This window comes from Artibeus jamaicensis, unplaced genomic scaffold (assembly GCF_021234435.1).
Source record: "Artibeus jamaicensis isolate MK-2021 breed Jamaican fruit bat unplaced genomic scaffold, CSHL_Jam_final scaffold_1019, whole genome shotgun sequence".
Taxonomy (NCBI): domain Eukaryota; kingdom Metazoa; phylum Chordata; class Mammalia; order Chiroptera; family Phyllostomidae; genus Artibeus; species Artibeus jamaicensis.
In genome coordinates this window covers 14,087,665-14,108,249 of record NW_026522025.1, presented here as the reverse complement: position 1 = coordinate 14,108,249, position 20,585 = coordinate 14,087,665, and the positions used below count along the sequence as shown (strand labels likewise).

At 41.4% G+C, this 20,585-nt stretch overlaps 1 protein-coding gene across 5 annotated transcripts in view; it reads right to left on the bottom strand.

Annotated features, from left to right (window-relative positions):
• AK4 (adenylate kinase 4) overlaps positions 1–20,585 on the bottom strand; it is a 63,247-nt gene that overhangs the window by 14,589 nt on the left and 28,073 nt on the right. For 3 of the 5 annotated variants that reach the window (XM_037143755.2, XM_053655454.1, XM_053655455.1), the window contains exon 2: positions 12,378–12,497. The exons of 1 other annotated variant lie outside the window; for it this stretch is intronic. In XM_037143755.2, the coding sequence (XP_036999650.2) occupies positions 12,378–12,497 (120 nt within the window). Of the gene's footprint in view, positions 1–12,377; positions 12,498–13,738; positions 13,764–20,585 lie in introns of those variants that run through there. One more of the 5 variants, XM_053655456.1, reaches the window with a different exon arrangement.

The window sequence follows — 20,585 nt, the reverse complement described above, 5'->3', positions numbered from 1 at the left end:
CTTCAAAGTGCCTTTGTGAAATAAAAGATGAATTCCTACGAGGCAGACATTCTTGGGAAATTTTCTAAATGACAGTGAGATCCTCTGCCATCAGCATGATAATTTTCCTGCTTACGCACTTAGCTTATAACCTTTGTTTTTAAACATGTTAGACTAAAGACCTTTGAGCCCTTTTCCCAGGAAGGGAGAGGCATACTGCATTAAGGAAGGATATGTCATCTGCAAATTCCTTCCTCAAAGGCTCTTCTTTTTAAGAATTCTGCTTGTTTGTTCTTTAAACATAAAACTCTACAAACAAATTAGGGGAAGACTGGTTCCCCCTGTATCCCAAAAGGAATTTATAATAATTTTACCATAGGCCCATATATTTGCTCCAAGGCAAATACAGAGGCTGAGCAGAGTTCCCGCCCCCTACATAGGTTGAGGAACAGGGTGCAAGTGAGACCTCTCTATCATCGGACGTATTTTATCAGCCTTTTCTGTGTGTCAAACACAGTTGTGGGGACCGGCAACACAGCCATAACCCAAACGGACATATCTGCTTTCTGAGGCCTACGTCGGGGGTGAGGGTATAAGAAAGGTGGCGGACATCAAATACACGGATCAATGTGCAGTGCCACATGATTGTGAGGTAAGAAGAGACCAGGGCGTGGGTAGAGAGGACGGTATAGGAAGGGCTCTCGGCGCTGCCCGCATCTGAGTCGAGACCTGAACGCAGCAATCCACGTGGGTGTTGGCAGTCAGGGGGCACAGTGTGTGCGAAAGCTCTGCAGCGTGGATGTGAATGGCACATGCAGATAGAAAATCACTAAGTAGCTGTAGGATATAAACAGAGCTCCGCTCGACCCTGCCCTCCAGGAAAAGATCTGAACACGATAGAAGGCAAAAGGAAACACAGAAGAAAAATTTAAACAAACTTCTGAAGGACACAAGGACCGTTCAGGAATATCTCACGCAACTGGACTAGTGAACAACAGAGACGTTTTCAAACATACAAACTCCTGAAATATACAGCACACACCTCATAAGCCCTCTGCAAGGAGGGAGGGAAAGAGAAAAGAAGGGAGGAAAAACTATCTAAAACAAGTCCAGCCGATCAACTGATGAATATTACCACAAAATCCACTCATTTATAAAGTGAACAATGCAATGCTTTCTAGTACAGCCACAGATGCACAACCAAGAGATTATTCAAAATAAAATGAAGAGAAATGGTAGTGGTGGAGGAGGGAACACTGCAGAAAACTCATTTAAATTTCTTAAATGTGAGATCAAAATATGGAAAATAATACAGAAGAAAATTTATAATAAATATTAATAACAAAAGCCAACTAAAATTGGGAAGAAGGGAAGTGGAGGTAGTGGAAGTATAAGGTATAGTCAGAGATTCACTGTAGAAAGATAATATATCCTGTCTCACCTGAAACGTGAAAATTAAAAACAAAAACAAGTATGCCTATCTCCTAATGGCTTTCACAGTCTTAAAGAGCTTCCACCAGAATTAATATCCTGGTGCTAGAGAAAGGTTTACCTGAATTCAGTAATGATTCTTTCAGGTTCACTTCAGCTTTGGCTGCTGAATTTGAGTAAAATTAAATCTTTTTCAGAAGTGGGTAAAGTATGATGGCAATCTTACACATTTCTATCTGCACTTGTGCATGGAAATGTGTCTGGAATGATGGTTCTCAGTGATTAACCCTGGTTATATTTCTGGCTAGTAGGATTTGTTGCTTTTCTTTTCCTATTTCCATTTACTTTGAATGTTTTACAGTGACTGTGTAGCCCTTTCATAAAAACAATGTAAAAAGATAAAACTAAATTCTTTGCATTTTTCCACAACATATTCTATTTTTAACCCTAATCAACTTGTTCATCTTTCCAAAATCTGGATTTTCTTATTAGTGATAGTACAATCAACAGAAATTGGTTTGCTTTACATTACTAGGTAAGATTTAATAGAAGATGAGTGGCTTTATTTAGTCATTTTTCCCAGAGTGTAGTTAATAAGGTATGAACTCTCCTGTGAAGCTGGGAGCCTCTCCTGGCACCTCAACCTCCAAAAGTTTTTTTCAGTCGGTGCTTTTAAGCTTTATTTCCCGGTGCTGGGGCTCTGGTTGCTCGGTCTGTCAGTCTGTCTCACTGTCCGTTTTTTCACCTGGTTTATCTGCACGCAAATGTGTGACTGTGGTCAGCCAGCCGTTTTACGCCCTCACTGGGTCCGCCCATTGCCACCCCACGCCTGGGATCTGCCAACCGCCACCTGCAATGCCTGGGTCAGTCCAGCAGCCACCGCCTCCTCCTGCTGCGACCCCTCCACAGGCCACCAACTCTGCCCCTCTTACTGGTCTGGATGAATGGTTCGTTGTTGTCGGACTTTGGTACAGTTCAATTTTCTGTCTGTTTTGGTTGTGTTTTTGCTTCTAAATCTTTGTTTTCCTTAAATTTGGTTGTGCGAGGAGGTATAGTATTTCTACCTACACCTCCTTCTTGGCCGGAAGTCCTAACTGTTTAATTTTCAACTAGCAAAGCATACCTCAGATGCTTTGAATGAAGCTTTGTAATACATTTTCTTAGTTTATTCAATTCCTAAGATATCTGTTTCATAAATTAGGGAAGCAGGCTCTCCTACCACCTAATACTGGGATTTGAAGATAGTCTCATCTCGTCTTTATAGACTTCTAGTTTACTAGCAATAACAAATGGGATTAAGTGCAACTACAAGTATATGACAAGACATGGCCCAGTGTCCTGGCCAGTGTCACTCAGCTGGTTGGAGCATCATCCCATACATCCAAATGTTGTGGGCTTGACTCCAAGTGAGGGTGTTAGGCCCGGAATTAGATAAAAGTAGCCAAGAGGAACAAGGAACCCGAGGCAGGCTCCAGACTCAGCAAGGAAGATAGAAAATACAGAAAGTACAAAGAGTGCTGAACAAGATAACTGCCTGTGCATGACCTTGTCTTTGCAGAAAAGTACCCACTGCTGCAAGCAGAAAGCATAGCCATGTGTGTTCCCTTGAGACAGCCAATCGCTAACGGCTACGTCTGCTTCTGTATTTGCTTGCTTGCTCACCCCAATAAAAACCCTCGGCTATAAGCGCCAGGCATGACTCTCATTTGCAGCCTTCTGGGCACCGTGTCTCCGGACACCTCAAGAGTTCGCCCCTGCGCAGGTAAAGCTTTGGCCAATAAAGTTCCATCTTCAACTCCTGAAAGTTTCTGACCATTTGTTGCTCGCGTTGGTGGATGCTACAAGGGCACATACCTAGGTTGCAGGTTCCATCCCCACTCAGGGCACTTGTAGAAGGTGGCCGATTGATGTTTCTCTCTCACATCTTTCTATCTCTCCCTCTCTCTCTACTTCCCTTCCTCTCTCTCTAAAAAAAAACAGTAAAAGGGTGGTGTCCTTGGGTGTGGATTAAAAAAAAAAAAAGACATGCCCCAAATATAGAGATACCACAGTTTAACGTCTAAAGTGTGTCTAAGTTTAAATTTTTAAATCAAGTGAAAAAATAAGTTATTCACTCTTTCAAACTCAAGTCACTCACTCTTTTAAACTCAATGTTTTACATTTTATTTTTACCTTCCTTCTAACTCATATTTAATATTAACTTTGACATGTATTCAACTCCCTGGTTTTGAATTCAAGCGGTGTTTAACTTTTGCCCCACTCACTTTTCCAGCCTCTCTGCTCATATTGTTGGTTTTAGGATTATGCAACTACTTACAGTTTCCAGAACGCGTCATGTTGGTTCCTGCCCCTCTACCTTTGCATGTGATGTTCCCTCTGACTAGCTGTGATGTCGCCTTCTCCAGGGGGCCTTCCTCATATCCATCTCTCTCCCAAAATGGGGTCCCAGCCACCTTGTCCTGTGCCACCTCTCCCCTTTTGCCCCTTCCCCTGTGCTTCCAGGACCCTAAACTGCAACGGTATATGCAGCATTTGCTCCTCCTAAACTACGGGGTCGGGACATGTGCCATTGCCTCCAATTCCAAGCACATTGTGACACATAAAAATGTACACTCCATTCATTTTTTGATCTCTGAAACAAGTTTTTCTAGGGTGTGCTCAAATATCCGGATACATATGTTTTCCACATGGCCCTTAATGCTTACACATTAAAATCTAGTCATCTTCTGAAACGGAACCAAATAAACAAAGTCGGGATGGTCTGCTATATTAAGATTGCTCCTCATCCCAAGGCAGCAGTCAGACCAATTAGAAGAAATCTACCAGAAGCGGACAGGGGTCTCAGGAGGGAACCCAGCCAAATAAAGAAGAGACACACATACTACTGAATCCATACTGACAACATTGATGAAAAGAAAAGGAAAAGAAAAAACAAGTTCCTATGGGTTGGATTTAAATTAAAGAAGTAAAAGATGACCCTCACTGCCGAGGACAGACCAAAGGTTGAATCATCACTAGACTCAAAGTCCAGGAGGGCCAGGCCCTGCTCGCTCTGCTGCTCTACTGTGATGTCTGGGCAGTGACCAGACCCACAACCCTCTGGTTTACGGGAGGGCACTCCAACCGACTGAGCCACACTGGCCAGGGCAGGAGTTGTCATGCCTTTAATGGAATCAACAGCTAGACATAAAATCTGAACAGGCTATGCACTTTGAATAAGGTAAGTCATAAATACTAAACTCTAACTCAAGTGTCATCAAAATGACTCTTCATAACCTAACCCCACCGAGTAATTGTCTTTTTTTGTCTAACTTAACCAATAGTGCTTTATTTAGAATACTTAGTCTAATTAATTTAAATACAGACAATATTTCTTCTTTTTGCCCACCTTCCCCTGAGGAAGTTATGTGTTCTTTCTCAGAATACTATTCAACCTGAAATTAATTACATGCCTACAAATCCTTTCATTTAAGAATATCCAAATACTTAATCAATTTAGGAAGTATAATCAAACATAGGCCCCAGGTTTCACATTTCTTCTTTTGAGAATATTATTTTGAAATGACAAATTTATTTTACAGCACAAATTTGAAGATGCAAAAATTTTTTTTCTTGGTTCACGTGTTTAATTTATTTATTTATTTTTTAACTTTATTTAGTTATTTTTCAAGTACAGTTTTTTGTCTATTTTTCCCATCCCAGCCTCCCCTGCCCCTTGCTCCCCACCTCCCTCCCATTTCCACCCCCCTTAGTTCTCGTCCCTGTGTCCTTCCTTTTTGTTCCTCCAAATCCCTCCCCTGAAGATGCAAACTTTTTAGAGAAGATTATTATGGCCATCTGGCTATAATAACAACTTTTTTAACCATCCAAACCCAACATATAGATGTTGACCCTTCATGGAACCCAAACATACAATAAGCAAATACCGTGATCAAGCTCAACTCTCAAGGCACTAAAATAATAACGACAGCAACAACAACAACAACAACAAAGTGCCCACATAGAAAATGAGCAAAACGACAATCATTTAAGGGCTGCTTCCCAAACTGTCTCTCAAATAAGAATTTGGGATGTGGAAAAAAACAGAACATTTGTCAGACGGTCACACTGTTTGGGGGCACGGATGGGTCTCCAGCAATGTGGCACTTAGACTAATTATACACACACCCATCTCTGTTCCTGCTGTCATGTCACTGAGAACACCATTTCTCTCTTGCAAAACATCTTTCCACTTAGCTCTCAGAACAGACGACATCTGCCCCAGGACTGCCTGAATACGTCTCCGTCAGGAGCTCCCTGACGAGCTGCTCCACCTCCGTTCTCTCCAGCACCTTTTCCTCTTTTTCCCTTCACTGACACTTTTCCCTTCACCGACCCAGTGCAAAGTCAGTCATACTGATACTTCATTCATTTTAGAAATGCCCAGGACTTAACAGGTATTTCAGCCTTTTATGTAGGTATAACAAACATTGGTTGAACCAACAGAGATACAATGAGGGGCAAGTCCTGACTATGTCAGGAAGGATGAGGCAGCAAAGATTTTGACAGTTCAGTCTCTGCTTGGCAGACATCACTGCCACAGTACCCTAGTAGAGTCGCGCCAACTCTGTAACACTCTCCATTCCTGAGGAATCATTCCAACCGCCTTAAATCTTCCATTCAAAGTACCATAGTATACATCATTGCCTTAACAAGGACCTAAGATACAAAGGTTATCTGGTAACATTTTTCAGAACTACACATCTGAAGGAAAATGAGTAAGATGAGCTATTACCTCTCACACACATGCATGCACGCACGCGCACACACACACGGAGTGAAAGAGGAATAAGCACAATGCTTTTTCCCCCACAGAGAATGTCTTCAGTGACCTTCCAAACAAAACTATCAAACCTTTTATTCTTGAAACATACCCTACATTTACAAGGGCAACACAAAAAAATGCCCTTGGCATTTCTTAAATATGTGATTCAGAAGCTATAGGATTATTGGCTTCTTTCTGTAAACATATGCTGCCCAGTGGGATCTAACACTCTTCAGTGCATCTGATTCAGAAAGAAAAATATGGAGGGGGTAAGGTCAAAGCAGTTATGTACCAGTGCAGGACAGTAAAACACACTGCAGAGTCAGGACAAAATACCCCATGTCCGTCCCCTGTAGTTTGTTTTCCCTGCATCGCCTTCTATTTAGACACCGAAGGCTCTGAGTGAGCGTGCACCCTGGAATATCTCAGGTCTGCGGTCCTGTAACTCTCAGGGAAAACAAACACATGTGAAACACTGCACACATTCAAGCCACTCAGACTTCTGATTTTTTTTTTTAATCCCAGAATTACCTACAGAAAGTGCCTGTTAGCATTCAACACTGCTCACAATGCAACAAATGGAACACGCAACCATGGGCCGAATGATGGCTCTCATTCTAAATGTAGCTTTACCGCCAATGAAAAGGCTTAAATCACATTCCACTTATAATTCCCAATTTTAAGGTGGCTTTCTGTGAAACCAAACTTTGATACCAAATTCAACATATTTTGATACCTACACCTAAAATCCTCTGGCAAACAAATCTGTTACATCTTGCTATCTGGAGATAAATTAGGACCAAGTTTAAGAATGTACAGGTTACTGTTTAAGTGCACAGGTTGGCATTCAAGTTTAGACATGAAAAATTTCTAAACTAACAAACCTTCCTACTGGCCCCACTTTACTTCCAGCCTTCTTTTATTTTTTAAAATATATTTTATTATGTTATTATAGTTGTTCCATTCCCCCCTTCACTCTCCTCCACCCTGCATCCCCCTCCCACCCACACCCCCCCCTTTAGTTCATGTCCATGGATTATACATATAAGTTCTTTGGCTTCTACATTTTCTACACTATTCTTAACCTCCCCCTGTCTATTTTCTTCCCACCATCTATGCTACTTATTCTCTGTACCTTCCCCCTCTCTCCTCTTCCCACTCCCCTGTTGCTAACAACCCTCCATGTGGATCTCCATTTCTGTGGTTCTATTCCTGTTCTAGTTGTTTGCTTAGTTTGTTTTTGTTTTTGTTTTAGGTGTGGTTGCTAATAATTTTGAGTTTGCTTTGTGTTGAAGAGCTGGTTATTATGCCCTAGTTACTACTTCACCTTAAGATCACCTAGTAAGCAGTAAATACCTTCTCTATGAAACAAACAAACAAAAATAGTTCCTAACAGATTTGGAAACCTTGTGCATTGCTTTCTCTGGTAGAATAATTTTCCTAAAATTAAAAAAAAAAACTTTTTAAAACACTGCTCTCACATATTAAACTTCCAAGGAAATTAAAGAAAGAAAAAAGGGGGGAACTATATATATATATATAGTTAATATGTATATATATATATACATATTAACACATAACAGAGTGTTTCTCACCTAGCTGAAAAGTACACTGTGAAGGCCAGGTGGTGCTTAACTTCTTTTTAGCAAGGGCACAGCTGATCAAACCACACAGCACTCAGCAGCCCCAGCCTCCAGCCCCCTTGGTGTTCCCTTGGCTTCCAGCCACTGGACTCATTTCCACCCGTCATTTGCAGGATGCCTCTCTACAGCCATATGGACCAAGAGGATGAGTCATCTGTCATCCAGAATTTTTCTCTTGACCTTTCCACACTCAATCACCTTTCACACACTCAACAGGCACATCGTCTGCGGAGCATGTGCCCTGCACCTAGGGAGTTTAAGGCTGAACATGGAACTCAGCGTTCCTGACACTCCTCACTTTGCCAGATGGGTGTATTCCAGAGCTTTAAAGAAAAATCAAAACTCAAAAAGTGACCAGATGGGCGTTCAAGGAGAAACACATACAAACTCAGTTAGGAGACTGACGTACTTCATTAAAAACAGGCCCACGATGTAAAAGAACTTCGGTTATTTACCCCAAGAAGAAAAGTTGTGGCAAAAGCAAAGCACTGAAAAGATACATAAAACAATCCATAACTGAAACTGACTTTTCAACGTTGCATAGTTAAATGTTTTCAAAACAACTTTTGAACTTAATTCTTTTACGCAGTCACCAAGAAAAAAAATAAAGATCTGCACATCATGTAAAACAAATGACAGAACCTCATACTTCATAGCACTTACAATATGCAAGCATTCTCTTAAGCACTTTGCATACAGTCACTCACTGGATCCTTACGAGCCCTTTTCTGACCCCTGTTTCCCATCAGGAACAGGATGCACAGAGGTAAGGTGTCTGGCCCAAGGTCACACACACTGCCTGTAAGTGGCAGCACCGAGATTCAAAGTGGGCAGTCTGGCACTACCTGGGATTAGTTACTATTAGACTAACCACCTTCCCCAGAATGTGGAACATAGATGATCACTTTTTAAAACAGATTTTTAAATTTACTTTAAAAACCTCACTTCGTAAGTTGAGAAGCCTTACAATGAAAGAATTTAAACTCGGAAAATTTGTTAGGTGGTGGCAAAGCCGAAGTTGTTCAGCCATGGCCAACAGCTACCCAGGAACTATCGAAGGGCTCACGTTTGAAAATGAAATGTGTAAAATCTGGAGAAATCAACCTGGCTGAACAAGTGTAGGGAAGGTGGTAATAGCCAAAAAACACAACAGGCTTGGAAGACAGTAAAAGAAAACCCAGGACTGTGGTACCTAATGTCAGTCATGGTCCTGTCCATTCTTCCTGCTCAACTGTTCCCTCCCAGATCCTCTCCATCTTCCATCAAACTGCTATTGTTTACATTCAGACTTTCAACTGTTCCACCAATCTCTTACCTGGCTTCTTGTCACCACCGCCTCCCTGCCCCCAGCACCTAATCTCCCCTCTGCTGTGAAGCAGAGAGTCTTTCTGAGACACAAATCTGAGCATGTCATGCCCCTACTTAACACGTCTTCAGTGGTCCCGACAGCCAACCATTTCCAGTTCCACCATCTCTGTGTGTATCAAATACCAACCCCTCCAGGATTTCTCTTGCCACCTCCTGCCTGTGAGCCCTGCAAATACGAGGCTATCATTCCTCTCTTACCCTGTTCACACTGCTCCTCTGCTGAGAAAAAATCTTCCTTCCCAAGTTATTTATCACCCTACAAAACATCTCTTCTTTACCTCTTTTCCAAAAGTTGTCCAGTCCTTCCTGCCTCCAACACACCATGATTTTCTCCTGGAGGTCCTCAGGGCACCACATACACATACTTCTATTATACTTCAGTGATTGATTTTTTACATACCTGACTCCCCTACTAATAAGTCCTTAAAGAATAGCGACAATGTCTTACTTTTTTAAACCTCCTCACCCAAGGATGTCTTTTTTATTTGAGAGACACAGAGAGAAATATTGATGTGAGAAACTTCAATTTATTGCCTCCTATACATGCCTTGACCAGGGATCAAACCCACAACATTTTGGTGCATAGGATTACGCTCCAACCAACTGAGCCACCTTCCGAGTGTGGCAATGTCTTACCATTTTATCAACAGCACTTAATAGGTTCTGACACACAGAAGACGCTTTATTCATTATTGCCAATGAATAAACACATGTCTTCCACAAGCCATCGCAGCCTTTCTTTTAACAAGTTTTCAATTCAGTCCATTGGTTCCCTCTAGCCCTATGAGAAGACAGTTCCAAATTTTTTAAATGGGAGTTACTCTAATAAGATATGGTCTACTTTATAGTCGACTTTTGAGAACACCTACAAACTGAGTAACACGTTGAATAATAGTTCACAAAGAATGCTCCACAGAACAAATCCTGGCGGTTCAGAAAATACTTCATGATATCTCCTTCAGTGAAGTATTAAATCACATTATTGTATTAAATGTTTGACAAAAATCCTAATGTAAAGAAAACTGATTAACTTCGGCACTTATTAACTTTGGGCAGGTAACTGAACCCCACTTTGTCTCAGTTTTCTCATCTATTAACTGTGGATAACAGTACCCACTTCATACAGTTATATAGAGGTTGGATGAGATAATATCAAGTGTTCAGAATGATTCTTGACACACAGTATGTTTTTGTAATTTTTAATGTTTAAATTGACATTTTTCTAAACATATTTGAACACAAAGTCTGTTTTGTGATCTAGCAATTATAAACATTGCATACTATACACTTTGAGAAACACTGATATAGAATAAATACTCCACCCTATTAGTCCTTCTGGCAATTCATGACTCCAGATTTTAGCACAAATATAGGCAATCTGATAGTTTAAATGTAGGACAATTCCTCCGGTTTCTCTGTGGCTGGCAAACATCAAGGTTTCAACTGTCACAGCTTCCTGAGACTTTAGTTTCACCAAATTAAGACAGAAATGAGTGCACTGTGTGAACTAAAGAAAAACTGCTCAGCACTGGGAAAAAGTCTATTACAGCTAAGTCTGTCACATTTTTTGTTCATAAAAAGCAGTATGTTCATCAAGTTTCTATTTTCTTTGCACTAAAGAATCTTGTTGCTTAGTAAGACAAAGAATCCACCCAGTCTATCTTTTTCCTTTGGTCAATCAAAAGATTTATAGCCCTGGCTGGTGTAGCTCAGTGAATTGAGCGCATGCTGCAAACCAAAGAGACCAGTTCAACTCCCAGTCAGGGCACAGGCCTGGGTTGCAGGCCAGGTCCCCAGTGGGGGCATGTGAGAGGCAACCACACATTGATGTTTCTCTCTTTCCTCCCTCCCTTTCCCTCTCTGTAAAAATAAATAAATAAAATCTTTAAAAAACAAAAAAAAAGATTTATACCAGGTAAACCGAAAGTAGAAGATTCTGAATTTTAGCTTGCTGAGCTACAAAATTGTGCAATATTTTGTGTGTGAGCCTCTGTATGCATTTTCTTGGGTGAAATATCATAGTTGTCATCAAGGGATCCATAATGCCTAAAAAGGATAGGAACCACTGGGCTTTTAAATCAGGTACGTATCAGGTACTGTTTAAATACATATTAAAACTCAAACGGCATCAAAGGGCATGTATGGTCAAAGGTAGGTCTCTCTCCCAACCCTAATCTTTACCCAGAGTCGAACACTGTTATCAGTTTTTTATATCCTTCCAAAGATAAGTTACGCAGGTATTTATAAGTATATATGGTAATGTTAGATCACAAGTGGCAAACATAAGGCCCACGCGCCAAATCCGGCCCTCTGTCTTGTTTTATCCAGCTCAGAACCTTGTTTCTATCCAGCGGTAGTGCTGTGCTCTCCCTTAACTGTTATGGAGTTGTTACATTTATAAAGTCCTGAAATTACATTCGGCCCTTTCGGCCCTTGGAAGGCAACTGCAAGGCTGATGTGGCCCCCCGTGAAAATGAGTTTGATACCCTGTATTATTCCAGTCCTCCATTTTTCACATACATAATAATGCATGATACACACTAAACTGCCACCAGGTTTGTTTAATTGGCGATTTATCTTGAGATCTAGCCCTATTAACACACAGGTACAGATTATTTGGTTAATGAACATATAAAAATTTAAAGCATGCCTATGATAGACACTTAGGTTGTTACCAATGTCTTGCTATTTATAAATAATACTGAAAATTAACATTCTTGAAGCTATATCTTTAGGCAAGAAATCCAGCACAGAATTGCTGAAAAGTATGAAGCCTTCTAAGCTGCCCTCCAAGGGTTGCCCATTTTATACTCTCCAAAGTACTTATTTCCTGCATACTCCACAAAAGACTTTGTCTTTGTTAATCTGACAGGTGAAAATGATAACTAATGGTTTTAATTTGTGTGGCCTATTGCACGAAAGAACCTCTGATTTCAGATGTTACACTTAACAACAACTTAGTCATGGAAACAAAAGGCATCATCAAAACTGGAGCAATAACAGAATTCAATAAAGGACAAACTCTTTGCAGAAATCCAGCTTTGCCCTGGCTGGATTTCTCAGCTTAGCCCACTGAGAAATCCATCATTCAGTGGACTGAGCAATGACCTTTGAAACAGCAGAAACCCAGCTGACCCACAGGTCGAACTCACCATCTAGTAGCCAGTGCTGATTGCGCCTGTTCTCCAGCTCTGACATCATCAGGCGTGTGATCACGTGATCTGGAACCAAAAGTCCTTTCTCTATGTACTGCTTTGCCATCCCACCAACTTCTATTAAAAAGACAGGAAAAAAGAGACACTCAAAAAAAGCTTCAAAAAGCTCAAAAAAAAAGAGACACTCAAAAAATAAAGCTTATAAACTCTTTTTTCTGACAGTTTTCCCTTCTCTCCAATTTTTCCCTGTTGTTTATGGGGGGAAGTTATAAATAGGTATTTTCTGAGTAATGTTTTAAACATTGCATTCAATAATGGCACTGTCTCCCTATTATCTCCCAAAGAATTATAAAAGCAGCTTGTGAATTATATGCACAGGCAGAAATAAAAGAAAATATAAATTAGACATAAAGTGAAAATAAGAGTAGGAAATGAACTTAGAGTCTAGAGGGAAGATGGTCTATAAAAGGCCAGGAAGGGGGCCCTGGAGGCTTCCTAAAGGTGAGCCACAGGTGGGTCCTGAGCCTCCGGCAGTTTATGGTAACACGGAAAAGTGGTCACCTACGTGGCTCACGGTATAAAGAAGATTAAAGGAGGCTGAGAAGCACAACCATCCTTAGAGACCAAGGGAATAAAAATTTCCACGGTTCTGCTAGAAAGAATGCTGGGTAATGTAAACAACAGGTTTATTTCCTTCCGTGAGCCTCAGTATAACCAACGGCATCTGGCTGACATAATTGTAAAGCAAACTCAGGGTTACCAATAGACTGCCAAGTTCACAAAGGAAGGAGAATTTGTTAAAGATTTTATCTATTTATTTTTAAAGAGAGGGGAAGGGAAGGGGAAAGAGAGAAAAATCAGTGTGTGGTTGCCTCTTGAGCACCCCTTAATGGGAACCTGGCCCTAAACCCAGACATGTGCCCTGACTGGGAATCAAACCTGTGATCCTTTGGTTGGCAGGCCAGCACCCAATCTACTGAGCCACATCAGTGAGGGCTGGGATAAGAATTTTTTTTTAATCATTTTCAGAGATAAAAATGCTTATATTTTAACTTAAAATAACAATTACTTATTTATGGAAATTGTTTAGTTGGTTTCAACAGAAAAAATTATTAGTTTAAATTGATTAAATTTCTAGAAATTGATTTTTTTTAAACCAAGATGAAGTCCTCTGCTCTCCAGGGAATTGAAGTGAACCAGGAAGAACTGCATTTTCAACAAGCCAATTAAATTCTTATAAAAATATAAAGCAGAATTATATTATTGGGGGAGAGCTCAAGAATCATTTTACCCCCACCTTGACCTTGAATTTAGGGTTCTGCCTTTCCTTCCCAAGGCTGAGTCTACGCTAATTTCACCTTCAACAGAAATGTGAGCTCCCGTGAAGAGTTCTGGATCACTGGATCACTGGATCTCTGGATCACTACTGCTGGGCAAAAGTAGCTCAATGTTAGGGCCCCCAGGATGCGGATTCAGTAACTTGTTGAAAGAGCAGAACACAAAAGACAGCCACGTTACTGGATGTGGCTGAACAGGAATGTGAACAAAACACATTCATTCAGCAAGCACTAACAGACTGCATGCTGTGTGGCAGGCAATGTTCTACAGATGTGGCAGTGGAGAGAAGCTGCGTACTGATATTTGAACGCAGTGTTACTTTCCTTAAGAGCAACTATAAACAATCATTAACTGAGCATGTATTTATGCCCTAGGCACTGTGCTTTAGGCATTGAATGAGTATGTCATTGAATTTAATCCTCATAAATTCTCACCTTCACACAGGAGGTAACAGCCATTTTTTATGACAGCTTTATTGAGATACAACACACACCATCACCATTTTAAAATGTACAACGCAGTAGCTTTTAATACATTCTCCCTGTTGTGCAATCATCGCCACTACCTAGTTCCAGAACATTTTTATCACCCCAGAAAGAAACCCAGCACCAATTAGCAGTCCCTTCCCGTTTCCTCCTCCCTCCAGCCTGTGGCAACTAGTACCCTGCATTCTGTCTTTACAGATTGGCCTATCCTGCACACCTCGTCTGAACAGAATCACACAATATGCGGTATTTTTATGTCTGGTGTCTTTCACTTGGCAGACTGATTTCAAGCTTCATTTGTGTTGTGTGATATATCTGTATGTCATTCATTTTTATGGCTGAATATTATTATTCCATTGTACAGATATATCATATTTTGTTTAGTCATCTGATGGACACAGGGGCTGTTTCCACTTTTGGGTTATATATGCTTCCAGCTCTCTCGGGCAATAGAATTGCCCCGTAGAATATGTATGTATGTTTTCCATCTGAACGATCACTGTCACACAGTGTGCTTGGAGTAACTGAAAAGCTTGGTGCTGTCCTACTCAGCGATGGTCAGACCAACCAGCCCCGTGCCCTGTTCTAGTCCTATCCACCGCACTTTACACATCAACACATACAGATCTTCCAAGGTGAGAGACCGAGATGTGAAATGGCAAACATCCCATGAGGAATCGGTAAAAGAGTAGAGAATGCCTTCTCCGGAAAAGAGAAGACCCAGAGAAGGACATGATAACAACTCGCCCATGCCCTGATACTTTACACATGGGGAAGGCATTATCTACTCAGTCCCCAGGATTTGAAATTATGGCCAGTAGTGGGAATCATAAGTGGACAGATAAAGCTGCCTAAAGAAATGTTTGGTTGGAGACTCGGAGACTGTCTAGGAAGGAATTCTGTAGAGGGATTCTGACAACTGGACTCGGGATTGGGCAACGTACTCTTCCAACTATTTTTGGCAGCCTTGGCCCTTCTCTGGAGGACAGAGATGTCATCGTTCTGATACAAAATCAAACTTCCACATCTCTCAATCCCCACCATGAGAATCTGGAAAGATCAACAGCCAAAGCAAAGTAGATTTAACAACATGAATCTGAATAAAAATGGTACTACAAGAACAAACAAAAGTAAAACATGGATGAGAAGTTAGAGGCCCATTCTGGAAAACATGACCTTCATCGACCCATGTTAGCCTGCTTGGAAGAAAAACAGCATCATTAAGTGCTAGTGCTAACATGTTTGGATAAAACACACAGCTGCTCCAATTTCTCAAGTAGAATTGCAAAGAACGGCTACAGACAAACATGTCTTTTAGTTCTGATTGCCTATAAAAGTCCCTATAAATTGAGGGCAAACTGCATACAACACGACAGAGCTGGAAGTGTCCACAAAGCAACAAATTCCCCAAGATGCCAGCCAAATCACCAGAAACAGATAACAAACCCAATGTTCTTTTCATTGTTCATGCTGGGAAACACCGAGAATGAAAGACCCCAATAAAAGAGCTTGATTGCCTCACCAGGCTGCCTAGAACTAGGAGGAGCCATGGTCACTCCCAGGATGACCTCTTCTGCAAAAGGTCACTGAAGATGCCAAAACACTCACTTGTACCATGCGAGGCACGGTCAAAATGAAGTGTAGCTTTGCGATTCTGCCAACTACAATTTCTTTATCCCCCACTCCTGAGAAAATTTTGGCACTGAAATAGTTACTTTTTAAAAATATAATAAAACAAAGGAAAACAATGTATAAACTGTTTATCCATGCTATCACTTTGACAAATCTCTTCTAGTCAAAAGAAATAAGACTTTTTAAAAAATCTTGGTTAAGAAACATTTACCAAGGACCTTTAGAGGTGAAAGTTACAGAAGAAGCTCCTAAATTTAGGGCATTTCCTCAGTGACTCATGTCAGATGTGCGGGATCCACCCTCCAACTGGCCTTGCTCAAAGCCAGGCTTTCTCTTTCCTTCACACCAAATACACATGGTTTTAAAGCCCTCTGTGTCACTTGCTATCGATAGGTATGAAAGAAAATTCTGAATCTGGTGTGATGGTCAAGAGCATAGGCTTTATGGCACATGTCCTGGCTTAACATCCTGACACTGCCACTTAGAGGCTTGTAAGACTTTGGCCACATTGTGTGTTTTTGCCTCAGTTACTTCATCTATAAATTGGGAACAATAGCACCTAGCGTTGTTTTGAAAGTTGTGTGTGGTTAATGTGTGTGAAGGACTTGGAATAATGTGTCTTTGCAAATTTCATTCAAGGACATGGAGACATTACGCATTTGCTCCTATATGCCAGGTTGTTCCAAGTAGTTTAAACACGTGAACCCATTTAACCCTCACAGATATCTATGAGGTCAATGATATTATTTTCCCCATTTTACAAATAAATCAACTGAAGCACAGAGAGGTTAAGTAACTTGACCAAAGTAATTTAGCTAAGTTAGTGCTGCAGCTGGAACTCAAACTCAGGCATGCTGGCTTCAGAGTTTATTTTCTTAACCACTCGTCACATTATACCATCTCTCAGTGTTTGTAAGCATTTCCTTGAACAGAGGCACTCTGAATGTTAGTGTACATGTGTAATTCTGTGATTTATAAGAAACATATACAGGGTCCAAAAGTGGGGCTCAGAGCTCCCCAAACCCTTGGAATCTCCTGAGGGGTAAGAGCAATAGAAGCATCTTTCATTATAATATTTGAAATCCTGAAAATGTTCCAGAGCCCTAAAAGTGAAACGGGTATTTTTCTTTCATAATAACCCCCTTTCCCCATCTTGGTTTACATAACGAGGTGACTGTTGGAAAACACCTTAGGGTGGGCACTGGTTGCCAGAGGAACAAACCATGACGAGAGGAATATATTTTCACTCCCACCTCCTGATTTCCTGGAAGGGGAGAAGGGCCGAAAGTTGACTCAATCGCCAATGGCCGATGAGTGAATCAATCCTATCAATGTACTGTGGCCTTCATAGAAACCCAAAAAGTGGGGGTTAGGAGAGCTTCCAGGCTGGGAACTATAGTACTTCAATGTGTCAGACCCCAAACTTCAGGAGGACAGAAGCTCCTTTTCCTCAGACCTCTCTCTCTATCTCTTCATCTTGCCATTGATTTGTACCCTTTACTATCCCTTGTAGTAAATTAGTAATCTAGTAAGTAAATGGGTTTCCTGAAATCTGCCAGCTGCTCTAGAAACAGAACCCAAAGAAGTTGTGGGAACCTCTGATTTACCGTCAGTAGGTTAGAAGCACGGGTGACCGCCTGGGCTGACAACTGGCATCTGAACTAGAAGGTGATTCTGCAGGACCTGTGGTGTCTACAGACAGACAACGTCAGAACTGTGCTGAAATGTGGAACACTCTACTGGTGCGGGAGAACTACTTGGTGATGTGCGAACTCCCCCGCTCTGCGAACACACACACCTGCCAACATTGGAAACTGACTGCAGAACCTTTCGGCATTCTTCTGGAAGGGTGAAGCCCCTGTGTAGAGGGACAAGAGCACAGTGAGAACTGAAGTTTTTTTGTGTACCTCTGGCAAAACCTACTTCCTTGGTGATGGTGTGCCCTGTGGGGAAATACCTGATCCTGTTCTGTGTAACAACTTCACTTCCACTAGACACTGATCTCCCACAAAATAAATAATATACTTCACAGCAAGGGTTTCTGAGCAGCTGCTTTCTACCCAACCCTAAGCACCCTCCAATCCTGTACCTTGTAGCTAGTCAACCTCCTCCTCTCCCTCCTCCAATCCATCTTCCACTCAATTCCAGAAGAACTTCCCCAGAACACAAGTTGGCACAAGTCACTTCCTCCTCCAATACCAGCAATGCATTCCCTGGCCTATGGGATGGCATGGAAACTCCTCAGCATAGCATTCAGAATCGCTCTGATCTGGCTCCGAAGTGCTCCTCAAACCTTACCTCCCACCACAGTTCCATTACTGCCTGACCCTAGACCCCTGCTCTGTGCCAGGCACAATTTAAATAAGGCTGTGCTCCCCTCAAGCAGGGTGTAGACTCATGGAGGAAAGGCAGGTCTGGACAGAGGCAGTGTTCTGATGGAGATGTGCCCGGAACAGGGACAGAGAGGTGGACACTTCAGTCCAACCTCAGACCTAAGGAATGCTTTCTGCCCTGAAGCTGGGCTTTGACAGCCTGGCAAAAGTTGGCTGGAAGAGCCACCGTTCCAGTTCTACATGCACAGGCCACGTCACAGCCATGAATTTTCCACTTCCTCCAGAATAGTAATCCCTTCCTATACTCCACCAGATCCTGGGTTGAAACTAGTCCCTAAGTGCCTCTGTACAGATGAGAAAAAAGATGCTTATGAGCCAACTTTCAAAGATTTCTGAGCTTATGACTCTAAAATACTCTAACAAAAGAAGCAGAAAGTTTAGCATGAAGGACACAACTTATTTTCAAACTAACATGTAGGTAGGTACTTGGAAGTCACCCCAAGTGAGAGGTTATTCTAGACCAGACCACCAAAAATCTGCTGCCTGTCTTGGCACCACCTCTTCTGGGCCTCCGTGTGACACAGGGGATCTTCGCCCTAAAGATTCTCTGATAAATCACAAGACATTGGAGATGGCAAAATACTTCTAAAGAAGCTAAGAGAGATAGCTTTGTAATTTATTTAATATAAAAGAATACAATACTTTGAAACTATACACTAAAACTTTAATCCAATTCATTCTTTGTTTCTTTGGACACGAGACTAAGATTCCCACAGGATGAAGTCACTGATCACATGTCTCTCTCCTGAGGAACACTGACTTCACACGGAGTACACCTGTCTTCAAATCTTTCTTAAGGTACAATACTTAGCTCATCACAAGGACAATCAGATGGGCATATTAAACAAAGGAAATTGTAGCTAAAATTATTTGAATCTGTGACCTATATAATTAATCATTCCCAAAGTCAAAAGAAGGGTAATAGAAAAAAATTTTTCTTGTAACCTAGATTTGAATCCAAATTTATATCAAGTACAAACGTGTATCTCTTTACCACTAATTGTGAGATTAAAATAAAACTATAATATGGTTTCTCTTTTTATTAAGGTACAATTGACAGATAACATCAAATTAGTTTTGGGTGTACAACACGATTTAATATTTGTATATCAAATGTGGAATGATCATCACAATAGAGATAGTTAATATCTGTCACCACACACAGTTACAAATCATTTTTTCTCGTAATGATAATTTTTAAGACTTTATTTTTTTATTTATAGAGAGAGAGAAAGGCAAGGAGAAAGAGGGAGAGAGACATCAGTGTGTGGTTGCCTCTCACACGCCCCCTATTGGGGACCTGGCCCGCAACCCAGGCATGTGCCCTGACTGGGAATCGAACAGGAGACTCTTTGGTTCCCAGGCCAGCACTCAATGCACTGAGCAATACCAGCCAGGTCTTGTGATGAGAATTTTTAAGATAAACTCTTAGCAACTTTCAAATATGCAACACAATATTATTAACAATTGTCACCATGCTGTATAGTATATTCCCATGATTTATTTTATAACTGGAAATGTGTACCTTTTAACTACCTTCATCTAATTTGCCTGCCCCCTACCTCTGGGAACCTCCAATCTGTTCTCTGTGTCTATGAGCTTGGTTTTTCATTTGTTTTATTTTTTTTAGATTCCACATATAAGTGACATCACAGGGGTTGATTATTCTTGATATCTGCCTTTTAATCATGGGAAAATACCCTTTTAAAAACACTAGAATGGCTTCACAATGAGGCAAGAAGTCAATCATACAAGGAATTGCCCTCAGGTTGGGAATCGAGTCTTAGCTCTCAGTTCTGCTTCCAAGTGACTGCTCCTGGGACTAAACACATCAGTGTACTTCACTTATGGAGGCTTCAGGTCTCCTCCTCTGCCCGACACAGCTGGTCCTTTCTACCTCTGTCATCTCAGAGGTGGAATTCCAATTCCCTGTGCCTGGCTTTATGGCCACGTGGGAAGGTGAGAGGACTGGCTTGCCCAGTATGCCTCAGACCACACTAGTGTCTGTTTAACCACCAACATTCCACCTCTGCAGTGAGTTAGGAACCTCAGAGATTAAGGAGAAATCTCCCTGCTTTCACGGGCGGCCAAGGCGCGGGTGATTAAACCCACTCTAGATGTGAGGAGTGGGGTCCAGACCAGAACTCAGACCCAAATCATCTGTCAGTGTTCCGTGTGCCATGCCTTGCCTGGAAAACTGTCTGGGAATAAGGGCCAATGCTTTGTTAGGCTTCTTTGCTCCTTTCTCTCTAGCCAGACTGGGTATTTACATCCACTTGCTCTAATTTTATAACTCTGGGTCCAGAAATGTGTCGGCAGTGGGTGTATTTCTATTATAGCCAAGATAAAAATATGCA